The sequence below is a fragment of the Pararge aegeria genome, chromosome 23 (genome assembly GCF_905163445.1).
Source record: "Pararge aegeria chromosome 23, ilParAegt1.1, whole genome shotgun sequence".
NCBI classification, from domain to species: Eukaryota; Metazoa; Arthropoda; class Insecta; order Lepidoptera; family Nymphalidae; genus Pararge; species Pararge aegeria.
The window spans coordinates 1,294,394-1,312,766 of NC_053202.1; the positions used below are offsets into that span (position 1 = coordinate 1,294,394).

General features: G+C 35.7%; 3 protein-coding genes across 3 annotated transcripts; 2 read left to right on the top strand and 1 right to left on the bottom strand.

Moving 5' to 3' along the window:
• Positions 1-198: 198 nt before the first annotated feature.
• Positions 199-11,432, bottom strand: LOC120634202 (intracellular protein transport protein USO1-like). The gene is made up of 5 exons (XM_039904665.1): positions 11,185-11,432; positions 8,859-9,019; positions 4,728-8,158; positions 3,707-3,802; positions 199-2,629 (listed from the first exon to the last, which is right to left on the bottom strand). Exons 1-5 carry the CDS (start codon positions 11,269-11,271, stop codon positions 2,454-2,456), a joined length of 3,951 nt encoding a protein of 1,316 aa, XP_039760599.1. The 5' UTR covers positions 11,272-11,432; the 3' UTR covers positions 199-2,453.
• Positions 11,433-11,909: 477 nt separating this feature from the next.
• LOC120634193 lies at positions 11,910-17,774 on the top strand. The gene is made up of 3 exons (XM_039904647.1): positions 11,910-12,069; positions 15,866-16,257; positions 17,518-17,774. Exons 1-3 carry the CDS (start codon positions 11,982-11,984, stop codon positions 17,686-17,688), a joined length of 651 nt encoding a protein of 216 aa, XP_039760581.1. The 5' UTR covers positions 11,910-11,981; the 3' UTR covers positions 17,689-17,774.
• On the top strand, positions 12,184-13,791 carry LOC120634192 (glutamyl-tRNA(Gln) amidotransferase subunit A, mitochondrial). The gene has a single exon (XM_039904646.1). The coding sequence runs from the start codon at positions 12,262-12,264 to the stop codon at positions 13,738-13,740; it is 1,479 nt and encodes a 492-aa protein (XP_039760580.1). The 5' UTR covers positions 12,184-12,261; the 3' UTR covers positions 13,741-13,791.
• Positions 17,775-18,373: the final 599 nt, after the last annotated feature.

Below are 18,373 nucleotides of genomic sequence, written 5' to 3' on the forward strand. Positions count from 1 at the left end.
AGTGGGCAGCGACTCTGCTCTCAGAGTCCAGGCCGTGGTACGATTCCCACAGCTGGAAAAGGTTTCTGCGATTAAAATGAGTGTCTGGGTGTTTATCTGTATTTTATAAGTATTTATGTATTATTCTATATATATATATATATATATATATATATATATATATATATATATATATATATATATATATATATATATATATATATATACAAGATTTCCACCTATATATTGACTCATCAAGATATATCTGGAACTATAAGGCGTAGAGACTTGAAATTTGGTAGGAATATTCCTTTCGCCGAGTAGAGGACAGCTAAGACCGGATTTTACGAAATGTCTTAATGATTTTTGTGAAATTAATGGATCTTATACTCAAAGAAAAATTTAATTATCAATGAAAGAACTATTCAGAAAGACTTAAGTTGTTTTGGAGCAAGAAAAAATGTTCTACATTCAAGAAAATATTCTTCACTGAAGAAAGTGTTACTTATCGTTTATTAATGCGTTTTGTGACTGCCACAATGCTTTTTTTTTTTTTTTTGACTAGTTTATGCAACAATGCTCAAAAACGTCACGAGTAGTTATTCTTGCCGTAAATGAAATAAAAATTTACCGTAGTACTACTTCCCCGGACGAGCTTGTGTCGGAAACAAGAATTCTACAACTTATAAAAATTTGAGTGTCTGTGCTTCTTTTTAAAAATATTTTGTCTTAGATTAAAACACTTTAAGACAGGTAAGAAGAAATAAGGTAAGGCTAAAAAGAAATGGGCTAAACGAATCTCACCTCAGTGTAGTGGGCGAAAACTTTAATACGTTACATTTAAGGCGTAAACGCACTTATAACGCCCGACGCGACGTGTTTTGAGTCAATAAAAACTTTACAATATTTCCTATGAATAGAGACACCATGTGTCTGTAGTGCGTTTAGTCATAGAACGAACTAAATTTGAGTTGACTCAACACGCGTCGCGTTACGTGGCCTCACCAGCCAGGTGTATAAGTGTGCCAGATTCTTAAATTACCGTTATGTGCAATAAGGGAAGATCTCAATAGACTATATTAATTTTCTATAATAATTAATACTAGTATTTCAATTATTATACTATCGCAAAGTTTAAAGTTTTGCCATAATCCGCGACCAATCTTTGATTGACTTTATAATTTACGGTAAGTTTCCAATGCAAACTTTGTTCCGCTTTTCAACATAATATACCCCGACCCACCGCGTCGCCTCAACCGCCTACCTGGCTCACGAATTGGATTTTTTTTTGAATCGGACTACTAGTTTCGCAGCACAATGCGTTCTTAAAATTAAACTTTTCATCCCCTATTGGGTAGAATTTTTAATTTTTTTTTTGACAGCAAGCCAAAACAACGTTTAATGGATATAACTTGAAGAATTACGAATTTTATACAACTTTCACCCCCTATTTAATTGGGGGTTGAAATTTCTAAACTTACTTTCCGTGCAAAGCAGAGGCGGATCGTCAGTTTTATATATTAAGATGTTATTTATAGCCGCGTATTATAGCAATTCAAACTTACAATTTTACTGTATTTTATAAATTTTATATAGACTTACGCAAAGATACGTAAGATTCTATGCAATATTTACTTTGATTGTGTACTCTTTGTCTTCGATCAATAATATACTAGATCTGCCTTTATAACGGTTATATCCATAGTCGCGTATTATATTAATTCAAACTTACAAGTTCACTGTATATTATAGACTTTATATAGACTTACGCAATGGAACGTAAGATTCTATGCAATATTTTCTTTGATCTTATACTGTATGTATTCGATCAGTGGCGTGCACTTCGTACATGCACAAAAGCACTGCTTACCCTAAATTTGATTTATTACTCGTAAAGGAGGAGGACTTTCGTTTTACCAAACGTTCTTCTAAAATTCCTAGCCGAAGAATTGTAGGCTAATTTGAGCTTTAGTATAATACAAACAAGGTCTATATATACTCGAAAACGACTCTGCTATTGCGATCTAACAAATTTTGTACTAAGACTACAGATAACTAATCATCAGTGAAAATACAAACACTTTTTCTTCTAGTATTATATGTCTTCGATAAGTGGCGTGCACTTCGTACATACACAAAAGTACAGCCTACCCTAAATTTGATATATTACTCGGAGGTGGACTTTTGTTTTACCAAACGTTCTACTAAAATCCCTAGCTGAAGGAGTGTAGGCAAATTTGAGCTTTAGTATAATGAAATTAAGGTCTATTTTATAACCGAAAACGACTCTGCTATTGCGAGATGACAATATTTTTACTAAGACTACAGATAACTAATCATCAGTGAAAATGCAAACACTTTTTCTTCTTCATGGGATCCCACATCTAGTACATATTTGATCGAAGGTCAGTGCAATATACAAGGACTTAAATCTTAATATCGATATAATTTCTAGCTTATCTTCATGGAAGTCCTCAAGTTACGTGATTCCTTCTTGACAGATAGTGCAACTTGGGTTTGTAGAGGTCGGAGGTGTCGTATCGCTGCACCTTGCTGCGTGTAACCTTCCCGTTTGGAGTGGCGGGTGTCGCGAGGGCGTTCTCCTCGTAGTTCTCCACGGATTTGTCGCTTGATGGACTGCTTGGCAGAGCTGGAAGGGAAATATACAAATTTTAAATTTTAAAAACCCCAACTTTCAATATAGTGGACATTATTCTACTAGTCAAGTCGTTTCATTTGATACCCATAACCCCCACAACATTCAATATAGTGTACATTATTCTACTAGTCAAGTCCTTTCATTTGAAACCCATAACCCCCAATTTCAATATGGTGAACATTATTCTACTAGTCAAGTCGTTTCATTTGATACCCATAACCCCCACTTTCAATATAGTGTACATTATTCTACTAGTCAAGTCGTTTCATTTGATACCCATAACCCCCACAACATTCAATATAGTGTACATTATTCTACTAGTCAAGTCCTTTCATTTGAAACCCATAACCCCCACTTTCAATACAGTGTACATTATTCTACTAGTCAAGTCCTTTCATTTGATACCCATAACCCCCACTTTCAATATGGTGTACATTGTTCTAGTAGTCAAGTCCTTTCATTTGATACCCATAACCCCCACTTTCTATATAGTGTACATTATTCTACTAGTAAAGCCCTTTCATTTGATACCCATAACCCCCACTTTCAATATTGTGTACATTATTCTACTAGTCAAGTCCTTTCATTTGACCCATAACCCCCACTGTCTCTCAATAAATTCAAAGTTTATATACAACGTAAGCTTACATAAAAATCATATTATAATGTTAAGGATTACTTAAACGATAAAAAAGCTTGGGTGTGAATTGCTCTAACTACATAGTGTAATATTAATTTACTGTGAGATGGTGTTAACAAAAAAAATGTACCCGGCTAAGTTTGTTGTGGATTCTTCTTAGACCAGGGCGCGTTTGGAACCCTCGTAGCTTTCGGTCTAAGTTGGCGAACAAAGTTATCACCATCCCCTTACAATTATGTAAACATATTTGTATGAACGCTTCATAAGTGCCAGTTATAGGCCTACATGAAAAAAGAAATTTTGAATTTTTGAATTTGAACATACTAAATCGACGTCACATAGACGTCTGACTTATAACACCGTCTTTTTTGCATAGGGGGTGAATTTTGAAGTTTCGAATCGGCCGTCAAAGTACATGTTCAACTTACCAGTTCTCTTTGGCCGAGGCAGTCCAACTCTTCTCGCTCTGCCAAGATATTTCGATCGAGTGATAAGAGTTTTGTTTGCAGGAGTTTCTTCATTTTCTGGGAAAGGGATACATTTATTAAGAACACGTTATATCACTGATGACTGTGACTGTTATAAAGAAGCGGTGATAGCGATGCGGTGCGATGTCGCGTAGAAACCGATTAGGGGTATGACTACCATACTCCCTAACAGGTTAGCCCGCTACCATCTTAGACTGCATCATCTCTTATCACCAGGTGACATTGCAGTCAAGGGCTAATTTGTAATGGAAAGTGAACTGTAACAATATTAATATTAGAAGTAAAAAAAACTTGTTACATAAAATTTGTAATTAATTTAAGGGTAATTGCATATCATTTATTATAGTATTATTTATTATTATAGTATTATATACACATATAATGTAATATATACATGTTTGATAAAAAAACTTCATAGCTCAACATTTACTCGACTGTGAGATGGTGATAACAAAAAAACATCAAACAACCCGGCTATGTTTTTTGTGAGCTCTTCTTAGACCAGGGCGCATTTAGAACCCTCCCAGCTTTAAAAAAAATGGTGATAGCCCAGTGGGTGGGCGAGTTTGAAACCCAGCACCTTCAACTTTTCAAAGTTATGTTCGTTTTAGGTAGTCAATCTCGCACAAGTGGAAATAATATCCCAATAACATATGTGTAATAAACAACGGGGTTAAACTTCTCCTATTCCACATTCCCAGCAGGTGGACACGTTAATTATATACCTTGTCAATTCAAATGAATGCATGCATTTTTATGTGTTCACAAAAATAAATCCGATCTTTAAATGAGCAATTCTTGTATATATATATATATATATATATATATAATTGGAACCTAGAAACTAGCTAGGATTCATTTTTAGAAAATGTCATTTTATTCGTGTTTTCCGGTAATAACCGATTTGATGCAGACGAAGTTGCACGGGTCAGCTAGTAAATGAATATATAAATAAACTCACCCTGCGTTGTAGACGTGATCTGATCCGTGCTCAGCTTCCTAATTTTATTAGGCGTCAACACTGGCCTGTTGTTATTTACATTTGCAGTGGTTTCATCGCCAATTTCACTGATTTTCCTCTTCAAATTAATTTCGTAATCACTATCGATTTTCGACTCGGTGACGTAGTCGATCTGAGGCATTTTACTCGGCGACGTATCTACCACGTTGCCGAGTATGATTTCCATTATTTCCTGGCGAGATGTTTTGCTGACCATTTCCTGTAATTTTGAATCGTAATCGGTGGTAAGTTCGAATGAGCATTCCGATTTTTCAGGACTGAATACATTATTTGCCGGTTCGTTTTCATCATAATACGCGCCACCGTAATCTGTCTCTAGGGGCAGTGAAATTTCTGTTGAAATGTTCACATTTTTGATCACATTTTTGTTTTTGGGCAGCGTTAAATGCCCGTTTCTATGGTAACTTATGATTTCATAGCCACCCAAATCTTTGGAGACCTCGCGTATTATATTTTCTTCGTACGAATCGCAATTGACTAAATACAGTTTATCGTTAAGTGCAGTTTTTTTGTTGTATTCCTTGAAAAAGTTGTTGAATTGCGCTCTTTCCAACTCGGCGTTGTACTTCTCGCGTTCTCCAAAATAATGGAGTTTATATTCACCATTTATTAGCGACTCTTCTTCATTTTGAACTTCAGTTTTTTCGTCCATTTTTTCATTTTTAGCTATCGTATCATTTATATTACAGTTGACAGTTTTTTGTGTTTCTGCAATATCATTATTAGGTGTCTCCTCGCTTATTTCCGTGATACCAGTAACTTGGAGTACACTTGATTGTTTTTTATTATATTTTTTTGGTTGTTCGATCTCTTTAGTCAGTATTTCATTATTTTCAATATCCGTTTCTGTCATTTCCATTAGCACAATAGCTCTATTAGACACATTTATAACTGTTTCTAGTGGTTCTTCACTAACCGATATATTAGAGATATCGTCAATACTTCCATCACTGTTATTCTCTATATTTTTTAAAATTTTATCAGATGTTTCAGTATTAATTTCAATTTGTTGATCTGTTATTTTATTAGATTCTATTACGATATCAACTGATTTTGTATCTGTTTCATTGATATTATCAATTGCTTCCTCATAACTCATAACTTCATTCGCTTCATCGTCTTTTGTATCATTCAACACTGTTAGTAATTCATTATTTGTGTAATGAGTTTTACTATCTTGTATTACAGTATCTTCTTCAGGCGGGACAATATTAATACTTTCATGTTCATGATTGCCATCATCATGTCCTTCAGGTAAGGCATGATTAATATTATCATTACTTTGAACAACCATTTCATGGGAATGTCCTACATTTGAAACACAGGCAAATTCGAGTTCAGGACCAGGTATATTAGAGTACACCTGACTCATGCTAGGCCTTACATTAGCTTGAAATTCTAAAAGCAGAGCAGCTTCTTGATTCATCCTCTTTTGCTCCTCATCTAGAAACTTACGCATTTTCATTAACCTTTTGGCTTCTTCTAAATTTGCGGCAAATTTCGGCTTCCTGATAGTCACGTCTGGTACAAATGGCAATCTTGGAGGAGATGCGACTTCTAAACGTCTCTCAATTCGCACTATCGGTTTGTGTTGAAGGGCCTCCCTGGTTTTGCTACTATGTTGTTCCTGAACTCTATTTTCCTTATCGCTTGGACTTGTGGATTCGCCACTAGTAGTTGTAGTCTCGGATTTTGAACTACTTTTACTATCTTTTTTACAGTTTGATGATTTAGAATTGGTAGGATTATGAGAACCTTTGGAGGAAGAACTGCCATCATTTGAATCTCTATCGGTCGATCGCCGGTTGGGATTTCCTCTTCCTGATAAACTGTAGTGATCATCGTTCTCCTTTTTGCTTTTCTTTTCCTTTTCTTTGGCATCTTTATTTTTGCTACTGCTTTTATCATTCCTGCTGCTGCTACTACTCTTCCTTTCCTTATGCGACTTATGAGAACTTGATTTTGAATCTTTAGACTTTTCTGAAGAGTTCTTATCCGAACTTTTATCTTTGTCTCTATGACTTGATGATGACGATGATAGTTTTTTCTCGTCAGAATGTTTACTGGAATGTCGTCCACTAGAACTAGAACTTCTATGAGACTTAGAATCTTTGTGACTCGATTTGTGGGAGCTTCTATGCCTCGATGATTCTCTACTACTATCTTTCTTCTCACTTTTATCCTTTGATTTTTCTTTATCACTCGATTTTGATTTGATATCATCTTTGGAAGATTTACTTCTGTCATGTCTGCTACTATCTCTTGAATTAGTATGTTTCGAATTAGATCGTTTATCCTTACTACCTGAATGTTTATGTGCATCTCTAGAGCGATGTGAACTTGAACTTTTGTGACTGCTTTTCTTTTCTTCAGTTTTCTTTTCTTTTCTCGAGTCTTCTGAATTATGATCATTTTCTGGAACCTTAATTTCAATGTTAACCTTGCTATTTACATCACTTTCGTAGTCAATGTGCAAATTGTTGCTATTCGAACTGTCCTCGTACAGAGGCGTATTGTAATTGTTTATATTTACTTGACTGTTAAACTGATAAGACAACGTCTCTGCTTCTTTCTTTTCAGCTTTTACGGCATCTGAACTGTTTTCTGAAGACTTTGCATCGATTTTAAATCTAAATGAACTAGGTTCTTTTTTGTCTTCACATTTAGTATCGCTTGAATCGTTTTCGAAAGCTTGCTGGGCGTCGCAGGAATTTTCATTATTAAAGTTTCTTATCGGTGTTAGAGGAGACATGTTCCTTCTGAGTGAGGAACCTGAACTTGAATCATCGTCTTCACTATTCACAGGTTTAAAATACTGATCCTTATCCTCTTTACATACATCATTGGGTAGTGGTATATCCGTCGATATAATTAGTTCTTTTGGTAGTTCAATTTTTTCTAGTTCCGTTTTAGGAGGACTAGCATCAGGTGATGGAATATTTTCAGGTTTTATTTCTTCTGATGGTAATGGTATATTACTTTTATCTGCTTCGTCATTTTGCCTGTTATTTGGGAGTTGGATATCTCGTGTGTTTTCTTTCTCTGACTCAAAATTATTACTATCTTGTTTTTCTTCTAATTTAGATTTTTCGTCTTCTATATCCATATTATCGTCTTGTGAAACATCCACATCCATAGCTTCATTTTTGTCGTCGTCAATTTTGACAGATCCAGGACTAACAGCTTCCAGATCATTTGGCAGTAAATCCTCAACTTTTTCATTCGACGTTTCTGCTGAGGGTGACTTCTTTCTTGTAATCCCTAGTACTTTGTATACTAAGTCTTCTACCTTAGGTATGAAGACTGTTGCTACTTTAGGATTGACTACTTGATCAACAATTCTTTCCACACCCTGTTCCAAGTAGTTACCACTGAAAAAAAAAAAAATATTATGAATAATATAGTTAATAGAATACTAGTTGCACAATAGGGTTTTATCCTGAACCTTTTCCTATAACTTTTGATTTTCCTATTACTTTAGGAAAAATAGCTGACTGAATCAGCTATGTTTACATCATCATCTGTAGCCTTTAACGTTCTACTACTGGGCATAGGCCTTCTGTCTCAAAACCTCACCAATGCTGGTTTGTGATAATTGAGCACGTTAAAGACTTAACGTGCTCTCAGGTGTTGACACCGCCAATTTCTTAACTCCGGGCTGGTAATGAAAATTCTGTAACAGAATAAAATAATATACCTAAAAAAATTTTTTGGCCCAACCTGTGGGGTTCGAACCCAGATCCTCGTGGTCGTGACGATACTGTAACTGGAAGAGTTCTGTACATTCCCTTTTTTCGAAAATGTTAATGGGGTAAGCCCTATAAGCGATATATAACCCAAAACTGATTTTTATATAATTTTTGTTTGACTGTCGGTTTGCAAGGAACCTAATGAACAGATTTAAATGCATCTTGGTATACTTATAACTGATACTTTGAGTTAATATTTAGTTAATTTTTATCTCAGAATACAAAAAAGTTGCTTGGGGATAGGGGATGCTTTGGTTGATTTGCCACCATAACTATGTAATTTTTTTGTGGAATTTATATTTAACAATCACAATTAACTTACTCCAGTATGTGTTTTCTTAGCTTCTCTCTCAACTGATTCTTGTTCATATCAGGTTGCCATGTCTGCATTGATAGGAAGGTGGTGACCGAGTTCTCAACTCTCTGCCGCAGGTTCTGATAGGCTGGGCGTGTGTCTACATCTGCTATGCAGTCCTTCCGGAACTGCAATAACATATTATTTTATAAATTAAAGGGTTCAATCTACACCTGGAGGAAAATTTGCACACCTGCCAATATGTCTTCATATACATACAATAGAATAGGAAAAGAGCTAGTCATATTAAATTCAAGTTTAAAATTAAGTTTATTGTTAGGTTGGATAGTTAATAAGTCTAGGATGTAGGTTTTTAGGGTTATGTTCACAGAATTAAGAACATACAGAACTCTCATATAGCCAGCGCATGCAGTGCAAAACAACAGTCCAAAAACCGTGAAATCACCTGCATGTCTCTCTTCACACTTGTGTAATGTTGCTAGCTCTCAAACTTTTACAATTTTATGAACATTGTAGAACATTTGAGGTGAAATAAATAAATTTATGTGAAATAATTACATTTTTGTATCCAAATTCTGATCTGCCTGACTTATATTATAGCATACCATATACAAATAACACTCTGATGTTATGCTACGTTTATTTGAAGACCTCCCTGGGGCATCGGTGAGCGCTTTGGATCTCAGTGGGAGGTCCATCCTGGGTTTGGATCCCCAGCATGGAAAATTTGAAAATTTTTAATTTTTGATTTCTCAGGTCTGGTCTGATGGGTCTTTTGCCATGGCTAGTTACCACTCTGGTACAATGCCACGTAGAAACCGGATATTAACTGATTATAACTGTCATACCCTAACAGGCTAGTCCATTATCATCTTAGACTGCATCATCACTTACCAGTTGGAGTAATGCAGTCAAGAGCTAACTTGGTGTTAAGTTACACCACAGTTCACATCAAGTTAGCTCTTATTATTTGCCGAACATAATTAACTTTGGTTAAAAGGGTAGAGAGTAACATAGGCTAGTTTTTATTCCAGGAAAAGAAAACGGAAAGACAAAGGATGTGGGCAACAACTCGTATTTTGTGTAAGTACTAGGTTTATATTAATGATTACTATTAACGATAATTTTTAATGGATTTGCTATTGCTTTACTGTAGTAAACTAAGGTGCCCAGAAGGCTGGTAACGATCTTCACTAGCAAAAGCCTTGCCATTCAAAAAGGTAATTCAATAATTATTCTGGGCACCTTGTATTATTATTGTAACTTAAGTTATGATGCATAGTTCCTACTAAACTACATCTTTTACTGTTTAAATCAGTATTTTATTTATGTACTTTTTAGCTTAAGCTGAGATCTTCTAATTATTCTATTATAAATTTGTGCAGCAACCACGCTTTCTGAGTCTGAGGCTGTGCGTACATTTTCTTAAACTGGAAATGGTTATGAAATCATGTTCATGTTTTTCATTGCCTGGATTTTTTCTGTATATTATCAGTATTGATGTATATTATTAATTAGTCATCTTAACCACAAAACAGTATATTTATACTAATTACAATTACTGAGGGCCCAGAATATATCATGCAGATGTTCAGTGAAACTGACTGTCTTTTTCGTTTAAAATGTGATCACACAAAAACATTCCCAGCATATGAAGGAAATTTTTTTATCCCCGGTAAAGAAAAATGCTTTATTTTCTCCCACAGTTTGATCAACTTACTTCAAATAAATAATATATGTGTAATAATAAATGGGGGTAAACTTTTCTTATTCCCTGTCATTGCGCTTCGCCAGGTGTACATGTCAATTTTATCCTTTGTCAGCAGATATAATAGTGGGGATATCTTTCATGTTTAACATATTGTGCCAACCCTCAAATAACTTAGAATAAGTAGAAGAAAATATTATTACTATGCTTACAATAAAGTCAAAACTTTAAATTCATTATAAAAAAATATAAACTTATTTAGTTCAAGGCTTTCCGGCCGCGAGAGACAAATAAATAGAAGCGTGTTCGAAACCTGATCGTTTATTGATTTTTAACTTATGTTTAGATTTAGAACTTTCATTGATATTCAATTAAAATACACAAAAATAAACTGAGCTGGTGCCCAGTAAAAGTGCCCATTTTCATCTATAGACAAGCTGGACCATGAAACTTTATCATCTAAAAGCCAAGGTAGCAATGGAGGATTTGACGACAACATTTTATTTACCGAAAATAGAATAAAATTAAAGATTGACCTTCACAATGTCTCTATTAAGGATTTTTAATTTAAACTGCACATTTATTTATTCAGTCAGATTTGTAAAGTATATATTTTTAACTCACCTGATCGAATATTCCCTTCGATTTCAATTCGTAAACTAATTGATCAACTAAGCGTGGATCGCCCGGCATGTACTGCAAATGAGCCATTATTTTACGTATTAAATAACATATGGCGATTGGTTTTTTGATATAAAACTAATAAATAATCTATTTTCGATTGAATTAATCCACTTTAGAAATCATCAAATCAAAATAATTTTTGACATAAATTCTCATCTAAGGCTAGGATCACACGGGAACCGAAGCACAATTTCGGTACCATTTCAGTACAGTATATCCGATTAATTTTTCGAAATATGGATTCACCCGTTGTACCAGAGTTATATTGAAATATATATTATACTAGATATTGTTATTGGAATAAAATGAGTCTAAACAAATAATGTCGTATGAGTTGGTATTAGTAGTCGGCGAGGTGTGGTAGCAACAGATCAAATTATGGTTATGTAGCCCTAGCCTAAATTTATAATCTGGACTGTAAATTCGATTTCGATTTTCGTGCAAAAACTTGATTATTGAAAGTTTTTTTTTCAAACTGGTTTAACTTTAATATACCTCATCTACTAATTTTTGGTAAGTGAACGTACGCAGTTTGTTTTATCAAGATATCAGATATCAAGATAGCAGTACCATTATTTTAGATTATCAATTTCTTCTATGCGTTGTTTTTATTTTTGTCACTTATGAACGAGCGCTTGAATGTCATAATTATTAAGTCAAAAAATTTGAATTTGTGCTTGTATTGTTTCGTCTGATTGTATTAAAACTTATGTTATCGGTGTGAATAAAGTGAAAACATGAATAACCCATGCATCAAACAAGAAGAACATTTAAAAGTATACGATAATATTGTCAATAGAGAAATCTTTGAGGACAGGGCTATTGGTAAGTAAACTTTTTAAAATTTGTAGAAGTATTATCCAACAAAGTATAATGGATGACATTATTTTTAATATTTTTGACATTTGTTTTGTCCTTCTTAAATTGGTAGCATTAACATTGACAGTCGAGACAAAAATATTTTCCTCGGCAAAACCTTTAGTTTATGTTTATAAAAAACAACATTTCTAACTTATAATGAACAAGTTAACCTCATACACGATTAAAGAAATACACAAAGGGTTTCAAAATAAATTGCTGACACCGACAAGCTTCGTAGATTTGTGTATACAGAGAGCAAAACAGAAAAGTGAATTAAATGCTTTTATAACTCTAACAGAGGAAATAGCTGAAAACCATGCGATCGAGAGTGAAAAACGGACGTACATAGATAAGAAAATGAGGCCCTTAGAAGGGATAACGATCGCAATTAAAGATAATTTTTGCACGAAAAATATACCCACAACCTGTGCTTCAAATATGCTGAAAAACTTCGTGCCAACTTACGACGCGACTGTCTACTCGCGACTTATCAATTCTGGCGCTTGTCTTGTCGGAAAATCGAATTTAGACGAATTTGCAATGGGTTCTGGTACTGTGGACTCCATTTTTGGGCCAACACGTAATCCATGGTTTTCCAGTGAAGATTGGAAGATATCTGGAGGCAGTTCCGGAGGCAGTGCAGTCAGTGTGAGCTCAGGATCTTGTGTAGCAGCTATTGGTTCTGATACAGGAGGTTCAACTCGAAACCCAGCTGCTCTATGTGGAGTCATTGGACTTAAACCTACTTACGGACTTGTTTCTCGCTATGGACTAATACCTTTAGTCAATTCCATGGATGTACCGGGTATATTAGCCAGAAATATTGATGACACAACAAAAATTCTAAACTGTGTTGCTGGACCGGATACCTTGGATGCTACAACAGTAAAAAAACCATTCAAACCTATCAACATAACAGATATTGATTTATCACAAATTAAAATAGGTATACCTGTAGAATACCATTGTGAAGGCATGAGTACGGAGGTCATCGGCCTATGGAGGCACATAGCAGATTTACTAGAAAATGAGAAATGTCAGATTCAATCAGTTACTTTACCACACACTTCTGTATCAATAGCTGCATATTCCATTTTAAACCAATGCGAGGTAGCCAGTAATATGGCAAGGTATGATGGCTTAGAATTTGGACTACGGACTTCTGAAGATTATTCAACAGAAGAGCTGTATGCTTCAACACGCTGCATAGGCTTCAATAATGTTGTACGATCAAGAATTTTTGCTGGCAACTACTTTTTGTTAACTAGAAATTATGAAAAATACTTTCTTAAGGCTCTTAGATTACGTAGACTTATATCTGATGATTTTAATAAGGTTTTTAACGGGCCAAACTCAGTTGATCTACTTTTAACACCAACTACTTTAACAGATGCTCCGACATTCAATGATTTCACGTCTAAACACAACAGGGATCAGTGCGCTTTGCAAGACTACTGCACACAGCCAGCCAACATGGCAGGGATTCCTGCAGTTTCTGTTCCCATTAGAGTGTCTACTAATAATATGCCATTGTCTTTACAATTGATGGGACCAGCTTTTTCAGAACAGGTTTTATTGAATGTAGCCAAAAGGATTGAGGATTTAGTTCAGTTTCCTAGTCTCAAAATGGAATAAATTTTAAGTTTTTTTAATAGATAAGCTTAGTTTGTTCTGTGTAAGTTTTAATGTAAATAAATAATCGTAATTAGAATGTATTGTTAATCTTTAACTTACTTCAATTGATTTGGGTTGCAATTTGCCTGCCTGTGTATCTCCTTGTTTTTCTTTTTTAATACAGAGAAAATGCCTGACGCATACCACTCCGTTGGGGGAAACATAGTAGTAATATGGGACTTGCACCCACTAAAAACTCTGTGTCCCTCGATAGACCTATAACGGGATTACTTGCGTATTCACCGCACTCTCGCCAAGATTTTGACCCCCCAATGCATGGCGAGTCCCATCGTCACTGGCCTGATTGCTGCCAAATCCTCCAGAGAGGCGTGCACTACACGGCACGCCACCTTAGGCCTGTCATTAGTTGGGTGCAAAACTTCCCCTTTAATTCGCCACCCGGGGGCCTACAACTCTTGGAGGCCGGAGGTCAGGTCGTCTCCTGCGAGAGCGGTGTGTTGATGTCCTTTCTCTGTCTCGCTCCGCCGCCTCCTTTGCAGACATCACCTCCTCGCAAAAAGAGGCAGTAGTATTCCACGCTGACTCGCTCCGTACTATAGTTTGAAATATAGTTGGAAGCGAAAGGTCACCAGCTGCCTATTTTCGCGGGCACGGCGCTGCTCTGCCCAAGCTGGACACACCTCCAAGGTGTGCTGCGCCGTGTCCTCGAGGCAGTCATCGCAATGATGGCAACAGGGCGATTGCTCCCGACCTATGCGACACAAATACTTACCAAAGCAACCGTGTCCGGTTAGTATCTGCGTCAGCCGGAAGGATAGGGCACCATGGTGGCGCCCTAGCCAATCCTCCATAACGGGCCTTATCGCCGCTATCGTGGCATATAAAAGTTATTTTGGTCAAACATGAAAAGCCTTTAAACTAAGTTATTTTTATTAGAATTAAAGTTTGGAAGTTTGATGATCAATGAGCGTTTTGTTCCATTTCATCATATCGGTGCAGTGTTTAAGCGGAAAATAGGCAACAAATAAACATATTTTATCAAGTACTAGCTCTTGCACCCGACTTCGTCTGCCTTTGATTTTGTTTTTTGACGTGGCATTCTATTTAGTTGTAGTTCTAAAGAAAATTAAAATAATCAGTATCGCTAAGCTTAAATAAGGGGTTTGCTGCTGTCCGCTGAGGAGTTCTGTCCTCTATCTTCAACCACATTCAGATCTACACAAAGTTTGGGCAAATTTAAACATATTATAACCTCTATAGTCTATAGTACAAAAATAATTATTTAAATCGGTTATAATTTGTCGGAGTATGGTGTAAAATCGTCAAACACTTTCATCCCCTCTCCCAAAGGAACCGAGTTTAATGTCGGGATAAAAAGTATCCTATATTACCTACTTCTAACACTTCCAAGAATATGTGTACAAAGTTTTATGAGGATCGGTTAAGGAGTGTTTGCGTGAAAGCGTAACAATCAAACTTACATTGACATTTATAATATTAAGTAGGGTAAGTAGGGATAGACTAGAAGGACACGTTTCGTTGGAAGGGTATTTCAACACACAACACTCCTTTGTGCACAAATAAATAAAATAGAGTATCACTGTGTCCATTAGGAGATTTCTGCTGTATACACTTTTATATATGAAATAAATAAATTATTATATTATTATTATATTATTATTTATAAATTGATTTTACTTAGTTAATAATTTGCAGCCTTTATTTAGTCCGTCCATCTCATCGGTGACTTTTCTAACAGTAGTAACTGTCGGTTCAAACAGATGATAATCGACTATAAACTAAGAGCGCAGGGCATGCAAGGAACTCGTCCTGCAACTTGCCTCTTGCCCATAAACCAGGCGTAGGTGTTATAAATCCTCATGTTCCTGGTATTACACCAGCAACCACGCTCTTCCAACCGAATCACTGCAACAATACTGCTTGACGGTAGAAATAAGCATGGCAATCTTGACCATATGTTTTTCCCCGGAAAAGCTATGACCAAAATTCCCTACTCGTATTGATCCTCCGCGTTCTCTGGTACCTACTACTTTTCCTTTAATCTAAAGACATCCATTGGATTGGAGAGGTCATTTTAAAATTTAATTTATTTATTTATTTTCAGCTGCACTAACATCAGAAACCCTACTGAAACTAAACATTAGCCTCGATAGGCTGCCGCGCCAAAGTCGGAGCCTACTCGAAAACGTGGCTGAAAACCAAAAAGCGTTACATCTGCAAACATTAGATCCAATATCAATATCGTTGTATAGATCGAGGGAATTGTCAGAAAAACTCGAAGACGAGTACGAATTACTCGGACTCAGGCAGAAGAATACAGAGTTGCAAGCGAAAATCGATCGCAATGATCGATTCATAGCGAAACTGAGAAACGATTTGGAAAGTTCTAAGCGGAATCTGTCTAATCAGAACCCAAATCCGGATAACATACATGAGTTCATCAGACAGTTGAAACAGAAGTTGACCGTTTATGAAGAAAGCTATGGTTTAGCAAAGGTAATTTACTAACACACGTTCTAATAAAGTTTAAGTTGTGGACTTCTGGTACGAGCTGTCCTATTCAGTAACTTTCCATCAAGTTACCATCCGTTGGTTTGTTAGTCGGATATTTTGTCATGTAGGTACTTAAAACATTTTAGCTCTCTAACTAGCTGAGCTCTGCAGACTACTTGCTTTTGGAATAAATAAATAAATAATAAATATATACTACGACAATACACACATCGCCATCTAGCCACAAAGTAAGTTATGGGTACTAAGAGGACTGATGAATATTTTTATGAATAATATACATAAACAAAAGCAGGGTCGCTGGTAACTGCGCCAATCGGCCGTCTCTTTTGTAACTCTCGTAGCGTTAGTTTTAAGTTAACGAATGTATTTATCCAACAAATAGTTATCACCACCACCTCGTACGCAACAAAAGTGCCTTTTAGCAGGGCTCTGAAACCGGATTTTTTTTAAACCGGTTTCAGTCATTACCTTGTATTGGAATCATTTCGGTTAAGGTTTCGGTGTCGTTTTTTCAACCGGTAAAACAGAGAAACCGGTTTTAACAATCTTTAATTTCAGTTCTTTTTGTGATTTTGATAGCAACAACATTTACCACCAGATGAGATTACAGTCAAGGGCTAACTTGTAGTGGTGTCCTAAATAATATTATAAATGCGAAAATGTTTGTCTGTTTGTCCTGCCTTTACGCCCTAACTAAGCAACTTATCCACTTGATTTTAGACATAGAGTTAGTTAAAAGGAAGGAGATTAAAGTAGGCTTCGGTATATAGCAAACAGCTTTTTTCGTATTTTTTAGCGTGTAATCTATAATATGTTAATTTCTATGCGTTGTTTTGTTCTCAAATAAAAGATTTATCATTATTATTTTTCTCTATAATTTATTGACTTTCATTTTTTTAATTCTTAAAAATGCTTAAAAAAAACACGTAAGAAAAACACACCCTCCGCTTGCGGGGCTTTTGAATGCCCAAGCAACCGGCGGTCAGGGCTCCAGAGTGCGGAACCCCCTCACAATACGCGCCGTTTCAAGTACTACTGCCTTCTGTATCCGACAACCAAGCGAAAGCTTCTTAAGATGTTGGTCGAAGCTTTTCGCGAGAAGACCATTGACTGAAACGACGATCGGAACAATAACGGTCGACTCAACTCGATTCAATTCATTGTTATTATTATATCTCAGGAAACCAAATGGTTCCCACAGAATTAACAGCTAATATAAAAAAAAGTATTATTTATTTTCAGAACAAATATTTAAGCCTGAATGTACCAGAAGCAATTCTACCGAAATCGCTCATGTCGCAGATAGCTTCGCTTGAAGCGCTAAGCGAGGAAGCGGCCGCGTTAAAAGCGCAAGCGGATGACGTCATGTTCATGAGAGAAACTAAAGCTATTCTGACAAAACTACGACGATGAAATAGATGTTTAAGACAACTATTTAAAATACACCCTATGCGGTGCTCATGTACTATTTTTCTGAATAAAATAAGATGAAAAGCCAATTTTCGTATTATTGAAACTAAAAGTTTGTTTTGACAACCTCCAACACAAGTCAAGTTTAGAGTTTAAATTCCGGCGATTTAAATTTACAAAAGTTAAAATATTTTGTTATATATCGGACCACAGCGCCATATTTCGGGCTAAATTGTGAATCTAAACCATCCAGGGTAAACCACCCAAACGTATACCAAAAAATTCATTCAAAACGGTTCAGCCTCTCGGAGGAGTTCAGTGACATACACACGCACACAAGAAATATTCAAAAAATATAAAGATTCAAAAAACCAAACAATCAAAACTTTTACAGTTTTAACGAAATAAATAAATAAAAAATAAATTTGAATATACTACGACGATACACACATCGTCATCTAGCCCCAAAGTAGGCGTAGCTTGTGTTATGGGTACTAAGATGACGGATTAATATTTTTGTGAAAATATACATAAATACTAAATTTACAAAAAATAAACACCCAGACACTGGAAATCTAAAGTCCATCACACAAATATTTACCAGTTGTGGGAATCGAATCCACAGCCTTGGACTCAGAAAGCAGGTTCGCTGCCCACTGCGCCAATCGACCGTCACGCTAATAATTTT

Bases quoted from the DNA above. Each gene is read 5' to 3' on its own strand.
- LOC120634202 (XM_039904665.1), bottom strand. From the start codon at position 11,271: ATGGCTCATTTGCAGTACATGCCGGGCGATCCACGCTTAGTTGATCAA. The intron at 8,159-8,858 runs GTAAGTTAATTG...TTTTTTTTTCAG, and splicing joins CTAAGAAAACACATACTGGA to TGGTAACTACTTGGAACAGG. The intron at 3,803-4,727 runs GTGAGTTTATTT...TCCCTTTCCCAG, and splicing joins GATCACGTCTACAACGCAGG to AAAATGAAGAAACTCCTGCA.
- LOC120634193 (XM_039904647.1), top strand. From the start codon at position 11,982: ATGAATAACCCATGCATCAAACAAGAAGAACATTTAAAAGTATACGAT. The intron at 12,070-15,865 runs GTAAGTAAACTT...ATTTATTTTCAG, and splicing joins CTTTGAGGACAGGGCTATTG to CTGCACTAACATCAGAAACC. The intron at 16,258-17,517 runs GTAATTTACTAA...ATTTATTTTCAG, and splicing joins AAAGCTATGGTTTAGCAAAG to AACAAATATTTAAGCCTGAA.
- LOC120634192 (XM_039904646.1), top strand. From the start codon at position 12,262: ATGAACAAGTTAACCTCATACACGATTAAAGAAATACACAAAGGGTTT.